General features: G+C 58.7%; 6 protein-coding genes across 6 annotated transcripts; all 6 read right to left on the minus strand.

The window, feature by feature from the left end:
• Positions 1–458: 458 nt before the first annotated feature.
• On the minus strand, positions 459–1,063 carry KVR01_003057 (uncharacterized protein; the record flags this gene model as incomplete). Its single annotated transcript, XM_044786415.1, has 3 exons — positions 459–521; positions 624–795; positions 957–1,063. 3 exons carry the CDS (start codon positions 1,061–1,063, stop codon positions 459–461), a joined length of 342 nt encoding a protein of 113 aa, XP_044648072.1.
• A 271-nt stretch (positions 1,064–1,334) lies between these two features.
• Positions 1,335–5,296, minus strand: KVR01_003760 (bifunctional acetylglutamate kinase/N-acetyl-gamma-glutamyl-phosphate reductase). The gene is made up of 4 exons (XM_044782416.1): positions 4,948–5,296; positions 4,234–4,550; positions 1,860–4,165; positions 1,335–1,795 (listed from the first exon to the last, which is right to left on the minus strand). The coding sequence occupies exons 2-4, from the start codon at positions 4,530–4,532 to the stop codon at positions 1,743–1,745; spliced, it is 2,658 nt and encodes an 885-aa protein (XP_044648775.1). The 5' UTR covers positions 4,533–4,550; positions 4,948–5,296; the 3' UTR covers positions 1,335–1,742.
• Positions 5,297–6,844: 1,548 nt separating this feature from the next.
• On the minus strand, positions 6,845–7,776 carry KVR01_002492 (uncharacterized protein; the record flags this gene model as incomplete). The annotated part of the gene is made up of 3 exons (XM_044786649.1): positions 6,845–6,873; positions 6,950–7,178; positions 7,696–7,776. The coding sequence occupies 3 exons, from the start codon at positions 7,774–7,776 to the stop codon at positions 6,845–6,847; spliced, it is 339 nt and encodes a 112-aa protein (XP_044647507.1).
• Positions 7,777–9,621: 1,845 nt separating this feature from the next.
• Positions 9,622–13,299, minus strand: KVR01_002308 (uncharacterized protein; the record flags this gene model as incomplete). Its single annotated transcript, XM_044785913.1, has 8 exons — positions 9,622–10,046; positions 10,106–10,418; positions 10,484–10,821; positions 10,886–10,954; positions 11,036–11,138; positions 11,208–11,324; positions 11,402–11,510; positions 13,271–13,299. The coding sequence occupies 8 exons, from the start codon at positions 13,297–13,299 to the stop codon at positions 9,622–9,624; spliced, it is 1,503 nt and encodes a 500-aa protein (XP_044647323.1).
• A 156-nt stretch (positions 13,300–13,455) lies between these two features.
• Positions 13,456–15,753, minus strand: KVR01_003653 (uncharacterized protein; the record flags this gene model as incomplete). Its single annotated transcript, XM_044789199.1, has 2 exons — positions 13,456–13,776; positions 13,882–15,753. The coding sequence occupies 2 exons, from the start codon at positions 15,751–15,753 to the stop codon at positions 13,456–13,458; spliced, it is 2,193 nt and encodes a 730-aa protein (XP_044648668.1).
• A 951-nt stretch (positions 15,754–16,704) lies between these two features.
• Positions 16,705–19,872, minus strand: KVR01_002946 (uncharacterized protein). The gene is made up of 2 exons (XM_044794766.1): positions 18,106–19,872; positions 16,705–18,033 (listed from the first exon to the last, which is right to left on the minus strand). The coding sequence occupies exons 1-2, from the start codon at positions 18,810–18,812 to the stop codon at positions 17,856–17,858; spliced, it is 885 nt and encodes a 294-aa protein (XP_044647961.1). The 5' UTR covers positions 18,813–19,872; the 3' UTR covers positions 16,705–17,855.
• Positions 19,873–20,897: the final 1,025 nt, after the last annotated feature.

Consider the following 20,897-nt stretch of genomic DNA (forward strand, 5'->3'; position numbering starts at 1 on the left):
GGTGCTTTGCAGACAATAGGGGGGAAGCTTGGGTTTCTGCACAATAAGCCCAGTTCCAACGCTGTGTCATTGTTTGCTGGGGAAGTTCTGCTCCCAACTGACTTGCAGTGTTTGCTCGCCCACCCAAGAATCCCCCCTGGGTGGCCTTCAGACAAACACGCACGACAGGGGTCGCCAGACAATTGACTTCGATTGAGGGCTTCCCTTTTTCCAATTTTGTACCTTTGAGGCTTGTTTCCGTCTCTAGAGTGTTGATACACAAGGTCTGCTCAGCTCAAACCACCGTCCATCTTCCTGTGCAGCTAACCATTGTAAATGGCAGCGTGGCCCTACCCTCTGTCCCCGTCGCTGCACATGATCGCAGCGTGTCTGCAAGACCAGGGCTGGCCAGTCGGGGCCAGTGCCGTTTCGCCATTGGTTGATACCGCACGCCTGCTTCTCCTCCTCGTGAGCCCCTCCTACCAGCTAGCCTTCTGTACACCAGGCAAAGAGCCTGCGATAGCCTGGAGCCGGAAGTTGTACTATTAATCCCCCATTGCAGTCAGCAAACCATCGCCACCTTCAACATCGCCCCCGCGGCCTTGTCGCGGGTGCAATTGACCCATCCACGGTTGTAGGCTTACCCTCGACATCTTGAAGTCACTGAGGATACCCCGTCCCTTGCCGCCTAGTATGCAACGGTTGCGGATCTGTGTCGGGTTCGTATAGCAGTGCATCTGCGTCAGCTGCAGCTGTGCCTCTGCGCGCACTCGCGCGGGCAGGGTGGTGTTGCGGATGATGTAGCGGAGGGCCTGTCTATATTTGCCGACAAGGCAGAAAGAATCAGCCATTACGCCCTGCACCGCCAACCATAGTCTGCTCTCAGCTTGCTCAAAATCGAAACAGCAGCCGTAGACCAGCAAGCGGGCGACGGGCGCACGCGGTTGGCGCTGGCGTGGTCGGCAGGGCGGACGTACCTCTCCGTCTCGTACTTCTCGTACACCTTCCGCTTGGTGTGGTCGCGGATGACCTTGATGTTCACAAAGCAGCCCAGGTCGAGCTTCTTCGCCCGGAACATCGACATCTTGGAAAACTTTTGCGGCCGGGACAGGCGTCTTCGGGTCTGATGTTGGCCGTCGATATAATGCGGCCATGTGATGGCGTCCGAGGCCTGGTGGTGTCCCGGTTAGGAATTGTCATGGTTTACGTAAGCAGCAGGGGGGGGGATGGTTTCGTTCCCCAATCGACGCTGCATACCTAGGTACTTAAGTATGTACACATCCTTTATTCGTGCAAGGGGTCTGTCTGTCTATCGATCAAGCACCACTTCGACGGACATTCACAGGCCATGATTTAATAAAAAGTGTGTGCGATTCTCTGATCTACCGCTACAAAACTCAACTATCAATAGACAACACCTTGAAAAAGTGAATCACTCGAGTTGTACAGCACGTGGCACAACCGCTTTATACCCTTTTTGTTATCCCAGAACGCCAGATGCCTCAAATAAAACTGCTATGCCCCTATCCAACCGCCAAACTTCCGCCTTTCTCCTCTCCCTCGGCTGCATAAAAATAATTGGCGCCGCGAGCCCCTGACGACACATGTAAGGTTCCGGCGCCGTAAGAGCTCTCCGAAACGTTCCAGGCGAATGGACTGTGATAATCCTACGCTTCAGTCGAACGTGTCATTGGCCGTCAGGTCACCCGTAAATGTGGTGGCCCGCATCTGTAGCATCATCCCCCATGACCTAGAGCATGCACTCATAGAGGGATACCCTCGTACTCAGCGTAGCCTAGGGCCAGGTTCATGTTCTCTGTAGGGCCCCCAAGGTTAGTAAGGCGAACGTCAAGAGCATTGGCATAACGTGATAGACTTACGCAGACATTGTGTCGCAGCCCCCTTCAACAGATTATCAATAGTCGCGCAGACAACGACCCTCTTGCCCGAGCTGTGAACCGCGAAACCGCCAATCTCGACACCATGCTTGCCGCTGATCGCCTTGACCAACGGCGCCTCACCGACCACCTTGACCAGCCTCTCGCCGGCATACCTCTCCTGGTACAGCTGGCGGATGTCCCGGGATGTCATGGTCTTGTTGAGTGGGATGTTGATGGTGTGGTGTATTCCCTGGAACCAGACCGCCACGTGTGGGCTGAAGGCCACACTGTGCCCGAGCTGCGTGCTGATCTCGCGCTCGTGAATGTGGTCGGTCAGCGAGTACGGAATCAGGTTGTTGGTCAGGTTTTCAACATCATTCTTGGGCGAGGGCTTGGTGCCTGCGCCTGAGTATCCAGAGACGCCAAATACGGCGGGCTCGCCGCCCAGGTGCTCCACCAAGGGCGCAAGACCGAGTTGGGCTCCGGTGGCGTAGCAACCGGGGTTGGAGATGTCAATCGCATCGTGGATCCTTTGCCGAGGAACCAGCTCAGGCAGGCCGTACGTCCATGAATTGTCAAATCGGTAGTCGGCCGACAGATCGACAATGACACTCTTGTGGCTGGACGACTTGCGACCCTCGTGGACGGCCTCGACATATGGCTTGCAGACGCCGTTTGGCAGCGCCATGACCCAGCAGTCAATCTCGCCAGCCCTCTCCTTTTCTCGCACATCTTCGGGGCTGAGGTTGACATAGGTAACCTGGGCCTTGTCATATCCTTCCAGCGGCGTCCCTGCCAGTTCGCGGGACGAGACGTACGACAGCTCCATGTTGGGATGAGAGTTCAGCAGCGAGATCAGTGCCTGACCTGTGTACCCACGAGCGCCAATCAAAGCCACCTTGGCCGGTCCGTCCCTCGTCTTGTTCCTCTTTCCCAATGGGGGGTTGGGGTTAGTGGTTGTCGCAAAACCTCGGGCCTGGCCAGATGTCCTGGTCTGCCACGAACGAGGCCTGGTCATGGTCGAGAATGCCCGGGCTTGTTGAGGAGTCGCCCGGGACGCCGAGGTAGCGCCAGCATTGACGGCCGCCCTCTGCATCCGAGCCTCTAGGTTAGAGTCACCCAGCATCTCCCGTCCATGCGTCTCAAAGTCCTTCATGGCGTTGATGACCTCGTTCCCGTCCTTGATGCCGCACCAGAACATGACATCGCCATTAACAGACAGGCTTCCGTCGGCCTTGTCCCAGAACCATGTCAGGTTCTCGTCATGCTCCCTGACAGTCCAGACAAGCTTTGGGAAGTCCTTCTTGATGGCGGTGAAGAGGTTGTCGGCAATGTTGCTCAGCCAGCCAGACTTGGTGATAGTAAGCGTCGCAAGCGTCGCAAGGGGGCGGGACTCGCTAGGTGGCAGCACGATGGCCAGGGCCTTCAGCGCCTCGTCGTAATATGCCTTGAAGGGGTTCTCCTTCAAGAACTCAATGTATGTGTCAACGGTCTGCCGCGCGTGTGGGCCTTCTCTGTCGCGGATGAGGACCTCCTTGAGCTTCTCGACGTCGCTGAACTCTTGGAGGCTCGTGGAGGCGACCAACTTGTTGCCCCTCCGGACGAGCGTGCCCGCACCAGAGTCGGTAAAGAGCTCCTTCTGGAGGTCCTGTGGGTGGATGATGGCGACGGATGACGAGCGGGGCAGCGTGTCGAGAAGTTCCTTGATCTCCCTGATCTTAAGGCGAGTTCCGTACTTGCACCATGCCTGAGACATGTAATACTCGAACTCCTCATCCAGGTTGATGGCAGAGATCTTGCCGCCCTCCCCGTCGAACAGACCACCCTTCTCCGACAGGTAGACCACCTTCAACGGTTCCAGGGCGCGGGCGAGCTCGGCGGCCGCGACGTCGGCATTGACGTTGAGGCACTGGCCCTCGGGGGTGTAAGCCAGAGACGTCAGGACGGGGAGGCAACGGTGGTTGATGGCCTGCTCGATCAGGTCCTTGTTCACGTTGGTGACCTTTCCAACCAGGTTCCACTTCTCCTTGTTCAGGTAGTCTGCCTCGAGCACGCCGTTGGTGATGGGGCGGACGTGGACACCCATCTCCTCGAGCCTGTTGGTGAGCTTCTGGTTCTCCTCGAGGAACAGCTTCCGGGCCACGGCAAGGGTCTTCTCGTCCGTGATGCGGATGCCCTCCTCGAACTGCGGCTCAACCCCGGCGTCCTCCAGGAGTTTGTTGAGCTGCGGGCCTGCGCCGTGAACCACAACCGGGTAGAGGCCCACATGGTAGAGGAACGCCAGACTGTTGCACAGCTCGTCCAGGCTGTAGGGAAGGTTATCAGCGCGGTGTCCCGGTCAGGACCACATGCCCGCTTTGGGTGGGTGACTCACTAGTCGGTCAAGATGGCTCCCCCGACCTTGATGACCGCGAACCGCTGCGACGAGACGGATGTAAAGTGCGACAGGTACTGCTGGACCTCCCTCTTAGAGCCGACGCTGCTCAGGGTCTGGATGACTATGCCACGGGTGCTGAGATCGGTAAGCTGCTTGGTCGAGGTGGACAGGGCGCGGCGGGAGCATTCGGCAAGTCGCGTGCTGGCGACCACACGAGGGGCAGCGGTCTGAGGCTTGGGCAGTCGAGCGCATCGGCGGGCCCCGGCCCGGAAGGCCCTGACGGACGTGGACAGCATGGTTTCTGTGAGATGCCTCTGGGGCAGACAGGCTCTGGTTAGCTAGGCGGAAAGGAGGCGATGTATTCGCAGGAACAGCAAGCTGGCAGCGGGTCAATTGGCTCCGCTAGCAGGTTGGCGGCAACAGGAGACGCAGAGCTCCCAGACCTGGGCGTCTCAAAGTGTTACTAGTGGGGAGATCTGGAGTCTGCCCACGCGGATCATCCGTCTGGAGAGTGTAATGTTCCTCTGAAGGTACAGACAGCGCCTCGAGAAAGATCCAACACACGCAGCCGACTGTCCTGGGTTACAGTCTCATGCTGCCGGAACCTGCGTAGTGGCTTGCCATGCCATGTGCCTTGACCTGGTTGTCCAACCCCGGGGGGGGGGGGGGCTTGATCAAGATCGGAGCGCGGAGGGCTTGTTGTTGACTCACGATATCTCCCGTTTCTGACTCGAATGCGCAGACCACAAAACCCAATTGAAAAGCGGAAATTGGCTTGTCACCCGGTCAACATCGAAAGATCAATTCAGCCAGCTACAGGGTGGAGAGTGGAGAGTGTCAAACACAGGAGGACGCAGGGAAAAGAGGGAAGGAGAGGAGGAAAGAAGTCGGGTGTGTAATAGTAATTGTACCGTATGTGCTGTGTGCTTGCCGACCGGGGTGTGTGGCCTGGGTAAGCTCCGGCCTGTGGATCCACCACCCAAAAATTGCGTGGGGGAGGAGGGGAGGAGGGGCGCTCTTGGGACGACGGCCAAGGAGGGATTTTTTTTTTCAGAGGCCCAAATCGATCGCCGAAGCCGCTCCTCGCACGACCGAGCCAGTTAGCCAGCGCTGCTAGTGCTTGCTGCGGCCGGCAGCCTTGCGACCGTTTCCTGCCCCCCTGCGGACCATGATTGGTGCTCCCAACGCCTCTCCCCCGCGGCCTGCCAGGGCGAGCCCATCCATAATCCGCCATGTGAGCCTGCCTGCTGCGTAGGCGTAGCATCATTATTAGCCTTGCATTGAAAGGTTTTCATGCCAGACCACCTGCAAAGGGCCAGCAGCGGGCAATCTGCCCGGCCTGGGCCGAGGAATTGTTGACATGGTCATCATCACCGCCCTCCTCTCCTCGCAGGCCCTCGTTCCCTCATTTCGGCACCTTGGCACACCACTTGGGGTGGCATGGGTAGGAGAGCCCATCCCGGTACAAAGTTATCAGATGCCCCTCCTGATCCACCCTGCCACCCTCTCCCCTTGGGCCATCACGTCGTTCGTTCAGAGGTCGATCCCATGGCATTTGTGCCCGAGGCTCTTGGGCGGGAAACGTTTGGATCTGATGCCCCAGTGCGGCCCACTCCAGAGCGCTTGCTTGCTCCAGCACTTGGTTTCGTAGGCGCGAGGGACACCTCGGCGTGTAGGCACATGCGAGCTACCGAGTATGTATACTACTACTGACGGAGCCAGCCTCTTCATCGGCCATGTTCCCATTTGGGTTTGGGTAGTTGCCGATTTATATGTTACGGAGCGGTCAGTTGCCCCTGCGGCTCCCTGGCTACCCCTCTGCTACAATGTAATTACCTATGTCAGTGATCATGAAGCCAGGCCCACCGTGTCTACCGCGGTGCTCCGAGGGCTCAAGATGCTTGGACGGTACCTATCCACTACCCACCCACGGTATATGTACAAGACAATGTTGACTTGCACGCGAGGGGTCTGGGCTGGGGTTCCACCGGACTCTGCGGCTGTGTCGTCACTCGGTAAAATCAAGCTCGTGTTCATATCAATTGATGCGTCAACCCGATCGCACATGCCACAATGGTCTGTCTAATCCACGCTCAGAACCCGGTCGTGCGGGGGCTCCCTGTCACAAATGGGTAGGGCGAGCGTCAAGGTATATCGTGAATGTCTCCATTAAGTGGTTTGCAAAAAAAGTCATTTGCCATTCCATCATACATAAGTCCCGCGTTAAAAGTGCTTGCATCGTTCCACACCTAGCAGTAGCCTTCCTAGAGGTTCGCCAACCAGGCGCGACCTGGCCCAAGGCTCGAGGCGAGAGCGCGCGGCGAAGCTGCCTTTTAGCACACTCCGTCGTTGGTCATGACCGGACGTGGACGTGAGTTTGGGTTCATCAAAAAAAGACCGGTCGAAATCAAAGCTAGAAAACTCCACCCTTGCTAGGTAACTCGAGGCTCGCACGCCTGTCAGCCAGCCACTTCCCCTCGTCAATGTCCGTGTCAGGATGCGTCCTGGGGCCGGCCAGATCGAGTTGTCATGTAATCCATCATTTGCCTAGTCGTATTCATTCCGTAGTGGCGCCTCGATGTATCGCCTCCGACCCGGGCCGACCAATCTATCTGCCGCCAGTTTGGGTGACCACGACTGCAAGGATAAACGTCAGCAAAGTGCCGTCTCACTGGGCGAGCAAAGCCAGCCTGGGAGGATTTGTTCCACGTACTCGGTATAATGATAATCAGGAGCAGGATGATGACGCCTGCGATCAAGCACATGCGCATCTTCATATCCTTCCACCACATCTGCTTCCGCACTCTGTTGGCGCCGCGGCGGAAGCCATGGGCCTGGTTGGCCAGGTTGTCGGTCTTGGTCTGCAGGTGATCCAAGTTCTCACCGCGCTCCCTGACCTTCTGGATGTTATCGTGCATGACATTGACGGTGTCGTCGATTTCCTGCAAATGGATCCCGTGTCAGTCACTTGGCACGGTCAAAACACATGCTTGAACGCATCTGCGATGAGCAGTCGGCCCAGAAGCTCAAGCTGCAGATGGGTGACGCTTGAGGGATGGCCCGATGGTTCATCGATATGCGAGGTGGGTGGAGGGTCGGTGCTGAGCGTAGAGGCTGCGTATGTTGATCCTCTGCTCGGGCGACGGCTCTTTTCTTGGCACGTTCTGGGCGCGAGAAGCGGAACTGTCGCCCACCCCCCGCTGCCTCTGACCGCTGATGGGGCATTCGCGACGAACGGTCAGAGACGGATCATCGGCGTCCGACCCGGAATCCCTCAGTATGTGTTCCGATTCGAGGTTTTCAGGGCTGTGCTGCCGAGGCTTTGTGGCCGACGATGCAGGTGACGCGCTGACGTCGCTCCAGCTCGGGCGGCAGGAGGGCATCGGGTCTCGACCCATCGCAACCTTTGGGCTCCTGGCGAAATGAAATGCAGATCTCTTAAATGACGAAAGAACTTACCGCTTGCAGGGCTTGCGTCCTCCTGTCTCCGCCGCGTCCCTGTCGCGGATCGGGGTCGTATGGGGAGTGGTTGTCAGCCATGGCGGCGGTTGTGTGAGGTTTTGTGAGGGGGTTGGCGACGTCGGATCAATCGGGCGAGAGTGTGTCACGGCTGTTATCACAAAGAAACCAAGTTGCGCTTCGTCTGTTGTCTGGACCTGATGGCTCGAGGAGCGGGAGTATCGAAGGTTTGATGCAGAGTCGGAAAGATGTATTCGTAGGGGAGGAGGAGAGGAAAGTGATGGAGGGCGGCAGAGTTTCGGAAGTCGCAGACGGAGGCGGGTGGTTATGAACAGCTGAGACGCTTCGCTTTGGCTGCTGAGGCAGGACTCTTGCAGGGTTCGTACCGAGTCGAAACAGGTCTGTCTGAGGTGGGCATTGGGGCTGGCGTCACTGGAAGACAGCACCAGTCAGCGCCACCAGGGTTGGCGGCATGGATGGGGATCAAGTGGTCTAGGCTATGCTCCATTGGGTATCTCTGGCCCCCGTGCTCCGTCTCCGTGCTGGCTGGGTGCTGGGCTGCCAGGGCTGCTGGGGTGACGAGGCCTCACAGGATCTGGGGTGCCTGTTAGTGGCCGTACCGGCTCTCTCATACACTGCGCTATCATCCCACCATGCCAGGCATGCCTGAGGGCGCCTGTTGGCGGGGATCGGCCAACAGAAGCGGCTCGATAACATGCTCTGTCGGGGCATTCCAGCCCTCTCTTTTCCCGTCTCTTCCGCCAGTCTGCCCGGGTTCTTGGTTGCCTGGACAGCGACTCCACGCTCCATACCCACCCAGGTAGTACCTGAAAGCAACAGTGATGTGTAGATACGAGGCGGTCGTCACCACTGATAGACGGCTGCCGAGCATGCCGTCTCCCAAGGGCCCATCCAGCGCCATTACGCAGCCTTTGGCCCAACCAAGAACCAAGCCCTCCCAAGCCTTCCGAGTCTTCCAGGCACGAGGTGGCAGTGCACACTCTCTGACTCTCCACCGAGCTCTCCTCAGTCCAGATGTCCTCCATCTGGTGCTCAACCCAACCCTGGAAACTAAACCACGATCAACCCAACCCAACCCAACCCACGTCCCTTCGCGTGCATGGGCTGTGTTGTGTAGACCAGCAGGCATATCGGCCAAGGCCGATTGTTCTTGTCCTCCCCTCTCCCATTCGTTGCATGTCTGTTTCATCTATGTTCGCTCTGCTTGCCGTACCTCACTAGCACCCTTCCACCCCCCTCCCCCCCAAACGGACCGTGGCAAGCGTGGCTGACGACGGGGCCCCTATGCAGGGACCAGAAGCTACGAAGTAGGAGGACGGACCAAGGTGCTTGTCCCACGATGCACAACCCGGACTGCCGGTCCACACGCACGGCTGCTGTCCGTCTGATGGTCCGGCATACACGCCGGAGCACGGCGATCCGATTCAAAGAGTCGCCCGAGGGCAACCGAAAACGAACTAGGCACGGCTACACGTATACTGTACTCAACGCCAAAAACGGCTGCCCACGCAGCTGCCCATCACCTCCAGGGCTGCCCAGAGTTGAGCGACACTCGTGTCAAGTCTGCAGCCCCGAGTTATTACCCGCCGCATATTTCCCTGCAATATATGGCCCGGGCGAAATTGGCCTCGCAGACAAACAATGCCGCCCACGGAGATTTGATCGTCCTGGAAGCATGCAACGTGAAGCGTGCAGTCTGGCCGATCATCCTAGAACAAGGTTTCTACGTTCCAAAGAAAATGTCCCGCCGAGAGTGACGCTGCGGAAGGCTGTCTGTCCCATTTTGCCCATCCAGTCTTGGTGCATCTCAATCTGCACTCTGCTTGTCTGCCTGCACCGGTCAAGACGCTTGCAAGTGATGTCACACAACTGAGTACGACCCTTCGAGTACGAATTGTGATGCCATCACAGCCCTACCTCCTCCTTCCTTCTCCTGAACAGAACCCTTGCTTCTCCGTCAACACCTTTCTCACTCCCACCCTTTACTACGTCTGCAGACCTCTGGCCTCCCTCCAACTTCCAGTCATACTTCATCAACAAGTGCACGAGCGCAATCTTGACCTCATTGGAGGCGAAGAAGCGCCCTGGGCATGCATGCTCGCCGTGCCCAAATCCGAGGTGCTCGGCGGTGGTGCTGACCAGCTGCCATTTGTTCTCCTCCCCGGGCTGGCTGCGAAGGTCAAGGAACCGACGTGGGTTGTATTCCTCGGGGTTTGGATATATTCTCGGGTTCTTGTATGCGTCCAAGGTCACCCAGGTAAACGCCCCTTTCGGGATCACAGTACCGTCAGATAGCTTGACCGGGGCCTGGGCAATGCGTCGCATAGAGGCTGTCCGCAGCCAGTCAGTGGTTCTTCTTGATGATGGACACAGACACATCTGAACTCACCAATGTCTCTGGTGTGCAAGCGCTGTGACTCCTTGAGTGCGCTGTCCAGCAGTTTCAATTTATAGAGGCTGTTCTTCTTCCATGAAGTCTTCCCCTCCCCCCCACCACCCGCTTTCCCGGCAGCGTTCTGTTCCTTCAGCACACGTATCATCTCCTCGCGCAGGCTGTCAATGAAGTCGTCATTCTGTGCAAGGTCAAGGAGGGTACCCGTGAGCAGTTCGGTCGTGGTGTGTATCGCCACAACGCTGAGAGAGAGTTGCGCGTCCGCCGCCCTGGGCTTGACACCGCTCCTCTCGAAAGCATCCTGGAACCACTGCCATCAACAGCCAAGAGCATCAGTATTTGATTCCGAGCCCGGGGTCGCATTGGCCTTCTTACCTGGATGGTATCTCCCGTCTTTGGGCGCGGCAACCCCTTTGCGTCTGCCGCCCGGTTTGCCGCGAGCCGCTTTTCGACCACCGGGCCAAGGATCCTTTTCGCGTCCGCCGTGTCCTGTCTGACCTTCTTCCATTCTGGCAGGAACCATACCAGGATTGACCGGAGCGCGAATGGCCAGCTGCGGAGCACGCGGCCGGCCGCGAAGCTGTCCAGCGTGAAGTTCTTGGCCAGTCGGAGCCACTCCTCATTCCGACAGAGATCTTCACCGACAAACAGGCGCGACGAGAGCCGGGCTACGAGATCGAGGACAAACGGCTTCAATGTAATGGATGTCCACTCTACAGAGGAGACAGGTCAGCAGGGACACCGAGAATGACGGCGGACGGCCCAGCGCCCACGTACCTTCGCTGTCACCCAGCATCTCGTGCAGGACCAAGTCGGCTTCTTCCGAGAGGTCGTCGGTGATCAGGTCTGCGAGAGCTTGTCAATCTGACTGGCTCGGCCGCCTGGCAAGATCAATGGGTCCTTTCAAGAAATCAATGGTTTACGAACTCAGTGACTGTGTGATGTTTTGGCGGGTGACCTTCTGCACAATATCACTCGAGTGGGTTATGGTATCCAATGCCTCGAGACCCGGGTATTCAAGGAAGAATTCCTGCATGTCTGACCTTTAGCCACAGCCCCCCGAAGCGATCGCTTCTGTCCTTGCAAGACCCAGACTTACCCACTTCATGGCTTCCTTGAAGCTCAAGTCTTTGATATTCTTGATCTCCTCTGCGTATCGAGCGGGGAGGAAGATCTTGATGCCTATATCGGTGGCGATCTGGTAGGGCCGCGAGAACTTGTACATAGAGGCATGTCAACTTCGACTCCCAATCGAGGCTTACTCACTGGTATATTATCGATGGGCCGATGTACTTTCTGGATGGCTTCTGCAACGAGCTGAGTCCCCTGCCCCGTGTATCGGCGCCGGGCCTTCTCAATCCTCATCCAGCCCTTCTCATCGATGCCGAAAGCCGGGATGCCTCTTGTTCGTGTCAGTCACCTGCTATGGAGACCCATATGACGTATTCATCTCCATGGTAGAACACGACAGACCGAGGACGGCAAGTGGACAAGACTTGTACTCACGGGTGAAGGCCTGGCTCTCGAAGACAGGCAAACAGCACGAGCCCGACGATGGCCGCTCCGGCGATGACTTGTCCGGAGAAGGTAGACAGCCCGGCTTGAGAGCCTAGGTCTAGGGCGTATTGCAACATTGCCTTACTTCTGTAAGAAGTGCTGATGGATACTTCACAAGTTGTCTGGGTGTTTGCGACCACAGCGATGACGATGATGATGATGATGATGATGACGGGTACAACCCAAACTTGGACAGAAGAGCATGATGGACCCATGCCTTCCAGAGAGCCAACACAAACATATATACACGACAAAGTCGGATGAAAGTCCCATCTAAAGCAACCCGGTCCCATCCAAGCCCCGCAAGTTCAGCGGTCCATCGGCACCCATCACAAACGCCGATACCGAAGGGCGCGCACAGCTGGCCACGTGCCTAAGGTATCATCAAAGGCAAACGAGAATGTTGAACTGGCCCCAGCCAACGGTGCCCTCACGCCAAAGGCACTCACTCCCAGGTCCATAGAACTACATTCTCACATCAGCACACGACGACAGCGCCATGATTGAGAGCCAAAAAGCCTCGGTAAGACAAGCCAAGGGGGATGGATGACCCTTGCGAAGGGCGCGAGGTTTTCAACGATATAATGTACAGCGGCCGCCTTCTATGCGAGCAGTGCCCGTGCAGCCCATGCTAGGACAATCTTAAAGTGATTCCACTGCCCCTGCTCCCCGTCCGGTGCCACGACGTCAGGACAGGATGTCTGCGGTGGCCCGGGCAGCCTACACGATGTGACGCCCAGGCTGCCGTGTGTGCCGTCTCTTGCGGCGGCGGCGCGAGAGGCGCGAGGAGGGGCCGATATCGTGTGCCAGGGTAGGTCAAGGTGGTCACGCTTTTATTGCCACTTATCTCCGCGCAGCAATACCCGGCTGTCGATCGGGAGGCGGGTCGCCCGAGAGCTTGTTTGGTGGGGGGGGGGGGGGTGTCCTTCACGCATCACGCTGGCATCGACGCTCTGCGGCTGTGTCTCCCTCATGCTACTACACAGTATTCATTCGATCGCGATCTACAGCCGGCACACGGTTGTGTGGCCGCGCATCGCGTTGTCAGGGATACCATGCCCATGCGGAGCTGCGGAGCTCTTGGGGTTCAGTGATGCAGGCCTCGGTAAGTGTAACAGTCTTTCTGTGTTAACCAAGTGAGATCCTCTTTGCCTCGGTCCAGATCAGCCAGGACGGCGGCTTTCGGGGCGCGGATTGGTCGAGCTTGATGGTTTGGATTCCAGAGTCCTTCTGCGGGGAGGTGGTACCAGCGGAGTCCGGCATGTCGATGACCACATACGGGGAATCAAGCAAGCATGGTGATGCAACGCTGGAAGAGAGAAGGAAGGATGAGGGACACGGGATGATCGGACTGGGGAGGTTGGGGAAAAGAAATGCATCCCGGATGTCAAGCTCTTGTCGAATCTCGAGACGGCAACGGTGCCATTGCAATGCTGGAAGTTGGTGTGGAGTTTGAACAATTTCCCAGGTCATGGACCCGGCATCAGATGTTGGGTTTAGGACAGATCTCGGACTCGCTGCCACTGAAGCACACTTCATATATGAAACCTAAAATATCTTTTCTTGTTCCCAGTCCGACCGGGTATCAAAGCCATATATATATGCAAGCAGCCTGTGATGGGCCCACTCCCCATAAGAACTGGCATGTACAAAAGGAGGCACATTATCCAACCTGTCATTGACAGTCATATCCTCGTGACCCACTCCAGTCGATGGAGATCATGTGGTCGTCCACGTCGTAGTTTATCATTGCAGTCGTCATCATAATCACCATAGCCCAAGGCGCAAATTCACCTGGACAGCTGTATCCTCTCGACCCTTTTGACGTCGTCAGGCATTCGTGAGATGCACAGCTCCTGGCAGAACTGGCCCCATTCCCCGGAGGTGCCGTCTCGGACAGCCTCCATCATGTCCTTTCCGTAGCGCTCGGAATACGCTCGCTTGATGGCGGACAGGTGAAGCCGGTCCCAGTGGAAGCGGACCAGGCGCGACGTCAGCAGTTCTCGTCGCAGGCCGTCCTTCTTGGATGCCGTCAGCGCGTGGTGCACCAGCAGCGCGTCTCGCACCGGCTTGTTGATCACGCCGTTGAGGATGTGAGCGAGTAGCTCGCCCTGTCGGTATTCCGGGTCAGTCGATGATGATTCGGCAGATTTAAGAAGGGGGGGGGGGGCACGGCAAGACCGTGCGTTTCAGAGTGTAATGAGGCCCAAACTTACCACCAGGTTTCCACTCTTCTTCAGCGCATCCCTCGCGAAGTTGGCGCGGTACTCATCGTTGTACACCCGCAAGATCTCCCGCAGGTGGCTGTCGCTGCGCATGACGACGATGCCGATCATGGCGGTCTCGCCGCCCTTTTCGGCCTTGACAGCCTTGTGAAGGGTGTGCACGTCGCTCCTGACCAGGTCGTAGTCCAGCTCCAGCGGGCGGCCATGGCGGTCAAAGTCGTCCATCCTCTGCTCGTCCAAGACCATCAGCACGGCCTTCTTGAACTTGTCCTCCTTGAGCTCCTGCTTCATGCAGCGCGTGAGGCTGTCACCGTACTTCTTGTCGGTGAAGGAGGCCTTGATCTCGTGTATCTCATCGTTTGTGCGGCCCATGAGGCTCTCGATCAGCAGCTCGCGCCGCGTCTTGTCGCCCTGGTACCAGAAACTGCTCCAGTACGCCTCCGACTCCCACCGGCCCAGCGCCGTGGCGTAGCACGCCTTCATGAGCGACGGGTCGTCATCCTTGAGACGCACGCGTATGTGCTTGGCGACGTTGACGCCCTTGCGCTCCGGCCCCGTCTTGACCAGGCGCTTGTACTCGACACGCAGGTCCATGACCTGCTCGTGGGTCATGCCAGGGAGGATCTCAATCAGCGGCTCTGTACGCGGCGGCTTGCTGCCCTTGAGCGCATCCGCCAGGCGCTGGGCGTCGTCCTGGGGGTCCGCGAAACGGGCCCTTCGCGAGCGCCTCTTCCCGCTGCGCTCGTCATCAGACCCGATCGGCGAGACGTCCATGACCTGGGCCTCGCCCGGGTGAAAGTGGGTCGGGAGCAGCAGGGGCGACGGCATCGGGGAGCTCTGCTGGTAGGTCCCGTGGTATGACTCGAGCAGTGGTGAGGCCGGGGCGGCCGAGACGGACAGGCCGCCGGGGCCCGGGTGATACGGCGTGGACACGGAGAGCGACGACATCCTGTTGACGGGCGGCTGGGGCGAGGAGGACCGCTTCATGGCGCTCTTGAGCGGGGCATCGCCCGGCTCCACCGTGACGACGCTGGCCGAGGAGCCGCGCGGGTCGGCTGTGAGCGAGTCGCGGTGGGAATGGGACTTCCTCTCGCGATCCCTGTCCCGGTGGTGGCCCGGGGCGGGGCTGCGGCTGCGGGCGCGCGAGGAGCTGCCGTGGCCGTGGCCGACGCCGAGGGCGTCGGAGCTGTAGCGCGGGTCGCGTGAGTAAGAAAGCCTGTCCTCTCTCTCATACTCCCACTGTGGTGGCTTGGCGTACTCATACGAGGGCGAGGGCGAGTGGCGCGGGGAGGCGGGGGGCCGCGGGGAGACGGGGCGGGCATCCTTGACGGGCGGGGAGTGAAGCTTGCCATAGGCGAGGTCCTCGTCGAGCTTCTCCTTCCTCTCGGCGCGGCGGTCGCGCGACCGCTCCCTGGACTTGTCGGAGATGGGGGCGGTCATGTAGTTGTAGGCATCCGAGTTCTCGAGCTTCTTGGCGTACTTTTGCGGCAGGAAGGCGTCCATCAGACTGGTGGGGTTGCGGCTGCGGTCCTTGTCGCGGTCCGAGTCGGAATGCCTCTCGCGGGGGCTGTCCCTGCGGTAGTCGCCGTCGTACCTCAGGTCGCCGTAGGACACGCGCGCGGGGTTGTCGGCGGCGGGGCTCCTCGGGCGGCGGTAGTAGGGATCGTCACTGGGCGAGAGGGGCGCCTGGTAGCGGCGCTCCTCGTGCTCGTAGATGCGCTCATGCTCCCTCTCGGTCTCCCTGTCGCCGTAGGGGTCGGTCTCGACGACCAAGGGGGGGCCACGGCTTCTACTGCGGCTCCGGTCGCGCCTGCCGGGGGAGCGCGACCGGGCCCTTCGGTGGTCCTCAACCTGCAGAGACATTGAGAGCGCGCGTGGGCTGAGCTTTTGAGGGCGAGGGGCGGGGAGTGTCACTGGGGTGGTGCTCGACAGGCTAAGTCCGTACTCCGTACTCGGTACAAGGCATGTGGACACCGGGTGGCTGGCTGACAGGTTCTGAGGAGATCGTGACAATTTCGCGTTGTTGGCGCGCCGTGCCGACCTCACGAGTGGTGGTAGATTCCCAAGGAGCAGGGGCCCTGCAACAATTGGTCAGACCACACGGTAGCACAACCAGCCAGTCGGGTCGGGCAGACAAGCCTGGGAGATGCAAGTCCCGGGAGGATCAGAGAGACGAAGGGGCAAGCGCGTGGTTGTTATATCATAGGTCGGACAGGCAGACAGGGCGACCTGACACACGGCCCAGGTGGATCTGGCAAGCATCAGCTGTAGGAGGGGCTGGGCTGGGCTGGGCTGGGCTAATTACCTAGGTACCTAGGTACTTAGTACTTAGTACTAAGTAGTTGGGGGGGAGGGGCGGGCAGGAGGAGGAAGAGGAGGAGGAGGAGGAGGAGGGGAGGCGGCGGCGGGCCCAGACGGGCAAGAGACGGCACAGCGGGAATGAGACGAGGGCTGAGTGCTGAGCCTGGTTCCTCATGCCAGGAACTGCCAGGAGCGGGCTGTGGCTTGGACTTTGTTGGGTCATCATCTTGTCTGCCCACTCCTGCCACTCTCCTCTGATGGCGACTGCTGCGATGCAGGCCAATGCAGCCAGCCATGCAGCCATGCAGCAATGCAGCCATGCAGCCATGCAGCCCGTGGGGCCATGCAAGCCCGTGCAGCCGTGTTGGAGCCGCCCCAGCAGCCCAGCAGCCCAGGTGCCACTGCCCATTGCCCCAGGACCGTGCGCTGCGTAGGACACGGCCATTTATTATTTATTGTCCATTGTCCTGTAGCAGTAGAATGTACTATGTAGTGTGGAACATTACGGCCACAGTCAGATTGCATGGCTGCTCGGCCCAACCTGCCGCGCCACACGCTCACACCCGGGGACCGTGGGCCCACCGCGCCAACACGCCTCTCTCTCTGCGTCCAGCTGACCTGTTCCCGCTGCAGAAACCTCTGTCAGTCGTGGCCCCCCCCCCAAGACTCGCGGTCCCGCACCGGAACCCCCGCCCCTTGGCTCAGCCCGGCTCGTATGCGCATGCACGCAAGCAAGAGAGAACAGAAAGCTTCTTTCCCGCCCGGCCTATCTGGTGAGGAGCACCCCACAGTTCTGGTGGCAGTGCGGCTGCCAAGGTTCCTCCCGGTGCCGGGGCGCCGGCGCCGGCGCTGGCGCTGTTGTTCGGGAATGGCCGATGAGCCTCTAGCTCTCTTCGCAGAAAGGCTGTGTCCGCCTCTGCCGTGCTGCCCGCAACACTGATTCGCTGTCATGCCACGCACGACACACAACCGCATGTGATACATTGTACGACGTTGCTGCTGGGTCGTGGACGGGAATGCACATACACAGACACACACACACATACACACACACACACACACACACACAAAAGTGGACTCGACATAAACTACACGCCTTTGGGGGGACAAGTAAACTCACTCACTTATATAGGGGGCTTAATGACTCTGTGGCCGTCTGTCTCGGCAGTGGCTCGCAGCGACCATCATGCCCTGTCCAAATAGCACATTCTGTCCCCCCCGAGCTGTAGGATATTTTCCATCGCATTGTCTTTTTGTTTTATCTTGTGCTGTATCGTTCGTTACCGTCACTTGCGCAGCCGGCTCACAGCTCGCTTGCTCACACGAGCTGCCACCTATTCCTGCTTGCGGCCAAGCCGCCTCATCGAACCGCATCCCCTCGCCATCCATGGGTCGGTATGTACCCACCAGCACTGGACATTTTGTCCGTACATAGTCGCCGGCCTGGCCCGGGGATTAGTCGAGAGAACCATCTCGAAAGTGCAAGTCTGTAGCACTTGGCAAGCGCCCATCACACAGTGCCTCTCATAATCTCAACACACCAACACCATCCAAAACCCATCCCACCCGAATCCAGAAACGCCCGCTATGCCAGGAGAAAGCACAAAACCCCTTTACTTTCCCACCCGATCTCGATGATGATCGTCCATGATCGCCGACAATCGTCAGATCACCCATGGCTCAGCCCCGCCGTCATTAACGTTGTCGTCACATTCCTCTTCCGGCTTCTCGTCTATCGTCTCGGGGATGTCCAGGCCCGGTGCTCGATGTGACATGGTTCGAACTTTCTCAACATCGTCCTGCAGGCGTATTGCCCCTTCCCTGCTGAGAATCCTCCGCACACTGAGGGGCACCGAGGGTCAGCAACAATGAGTCTGGCACTCGGCCGCAAGATTGGGAACGGGTATCACTCACCTTCTTGACACCGGCTGCCACGTCTCCATCATGAGAACCACCAGCAGGAATGTCAGCACCATGCCAATGACCAGCACATCGGTGTGGTGACCCGCCACACACGGTTGTGGCTGGCCGAGGGCCGCCGAATCTCCCGCGTGCTGCTTGATGCGCAGCACACCCCCGTCCCGGTTCGATGCCAGCCTTACTAATGAGCCGACCGACATCTTCCTTCGCGGCGAGGACTCTGGGCGTTTTGGCTTGGAGGCCGGACGCGTCTCTGTGTCTGCATCCCCTACCCGTGGCCCTGCCCCTGTCCCCGTTGGTGTCAGCTCCTCTCCGGATTGCAACCTAGCAAGTGCCTCCAGGAGGTCCGACGACAACGGCCCGGCTGACGAAAGCACCTCCGAAGCAAGCCGTGAGAGGTCGGATGCCGAAGCCGACAATGGCCGGTTGTCGAATGCCGGCTCCCGTGCAACGTCGTCTCCGCCGCCGCCGTCGTCGAGCATGATCGACTGTCGGTTCAGGGGCCTGATGACCTCCGTCTTCACCCCCTTGGCCCCGGCTGTCGTGATGGTTGCTGGGGGCTGGTAACCAATTGGCCCCGAGGACGGGTCTGACGCTGTCTCCTCCAGGGTCTTGACCAGCACGAGGTGAGGGAGGACAGGTGTTGCCATCGCGAGAGGTGCCGCAGCACAGAGTGAGTAGAAGACGTGCCCTGACCTCATGACGGGCGACGATAGTTTCCCTTTGCTTTTGGTTTTTTGTTTCCCTTTCACTTCCTTTTGTTGTTTGAAGAAAAATATATATGCACCCTTCCTTCTCGAGAACAAGTGACACAAGTTGCCGCTGAAGAATGATGAGTTCTTAAGGTTGGATATCTTAGATGAGGAAAAGGAGAGCGGCGCCGCGGTGGGGAACTTGTCAGGATGTCGCGAGCGCGTCTGTCTCAGACACTAGAATTTGCCGACTAGTGAAGCTGTCTCGGATTGGCCCTGTGTCAAAGTATTGTCCGCACCTCCGTTGAGGAACCCGCCAGGATCAAGTTATGCTCTGTTTGATCGGCGTGGGGACCAATGATGCTTATATTCAAGGTCAGGCTTGCTGAGGCATTGACGCCCGGGGGGGGGGTTCCCAGTGGCAATCTGAAGGCAGGTGAAACCAGCGGGAGTTGGGGGTTGATGTTGGGATGATTGACAAAACAACTGTTGAAACGAGCGATGAACTGGTGTGTGCACTGATCGGGACTGGCCTCCCACGGGAATTATGACGATCAGCGAGCACGACTTAAGGATATGTTTGATTCGAGTGAATCATAACACTCGGAGAGAGAGACCGGACGACCGAAGCGAGAGAAACTGGATGGTGGATAGGACGAGCTCTGTGTATGCAGGCGGGTACGAGCATGCGAGTGGCCATGCGGGCGAGGTGAGCATGTATTAATATGCCCCGTTTGGGGAGGACAGTAGCGTGGGTTTGTGTGGTCTGGGCTCGCTGGAGGGAATGGGAGGGGGGCAAGCTGGGCTGACGAGGCTGAGCTCGGATCTGCCCAGAGCATTTCAATGAGCATCGCGCATCGAGCATGAGAGAGGGGAGGGACCCTTGGGCCGCCAGTCGTGGAGAAGCCGGCGAGCGCCAGCGTGCACTGGCTGACTGGGTTCTCGACGCTGAGCTAAACTTAATCTGCGTTTGTGGTCTGTTTGACCTCTGATGGCCTGCCTGGCAGCTGCCTGGCTTGTCATGGGTGTCTTCTGGTGGGAGAAAGGGGTTGTTTGGGGGATGGGTGGGGGCATGGGGGGTGGGGGATCTGTGCCCCCAGGCTGCCACTGCTCTGAACACCTGGGCACCCGGGACGCTTTAGGGTAATGCTCCAGCCCGCTGGCCCAAGGCAGGGACCAGGGACCAGCTGGCGTCCAGAGCCATCCTGGGACCATCTGGACGAACCGCGCACGTGCATTGATCAGAGAGATTTCAGCTTGGCGCAGGTCGCTCGGAACCTTGCAGGAGAGCGCTAAACCGAGTCCGACTCCCCATCTTGTCCTGCTGCTCCTCCTTGCCGCCGCGGCGCCGCCCAACCAGTGGACCAACTCCCGTGTACACTGCTCGACTTTCATACGCTGCATACGCTACCACTCGCTTTGTCACTCGCCCGGAACTGTATAATGCTCCGGCCGTCGATCATGCCATGATCAACTAACTACCCTGAGAATCCAAAGCCTTCTCGACAAGGAGACGGAGGTCCAGCTGAGGCTCTGCGATAATCCTGCGACGTTGACTTGTGCCCTTGGACCGGCCGGTCTCATCGTGATTCACCGTAGCATACCCAACACGCTCCAAGCCGGCAAAGCTGATGACTTGATGATCATGGCCCACGAGGCCAAGCCGCGATGAGCCATGGGCCATTGGCCTCGGATCAATTGATCATCCCTTGGGGTGGACCCCGGAAACCTACTGTAACTCTATCTAATATAAGCCCAGCTACTGTGAAAAGGGGCCCCAGTTCCGCTGTGGTGGGCGGCTGCTATTGGCCGCGGCGTACAGTTTGGCAGATTTATTAACCCTGCCCGTTACTCCGTACGCTGCGCTACACAAATAGCTCCCGTGGCAATCATCACAATGGCAACCAGCTGGCACGGCGATGTCACCTTGTCTCCATAGGCTGAATCACAGCAAGCAGGCACGGATTACAAGAACTGCTGAGCTGACAGCCGCGGCAGTCACCCTCACCAAGCGAGGGGCTCGTTCCTCTCTCTGTCTGCTTCCGCGCAACAAGTCTATGACGGCTCCTGTAGGTTAAGCACCCCTTGGCCAAG

Source organism: Diaporthe batatas, assembly GCF_019321695.1.
Source record: "Diaporthe batatas strain CRI 302-4 chromosome Unknown Contig00003, whole genome shotgun sequence".
Taxonomy (NCBI): domain Eukaryota; kingdom Fungi; phylum Ascomycota; class Sordariomycetes; order Diaporthales; family Diaporthaceae; genus Diaporthe; species Diaporthe batatas.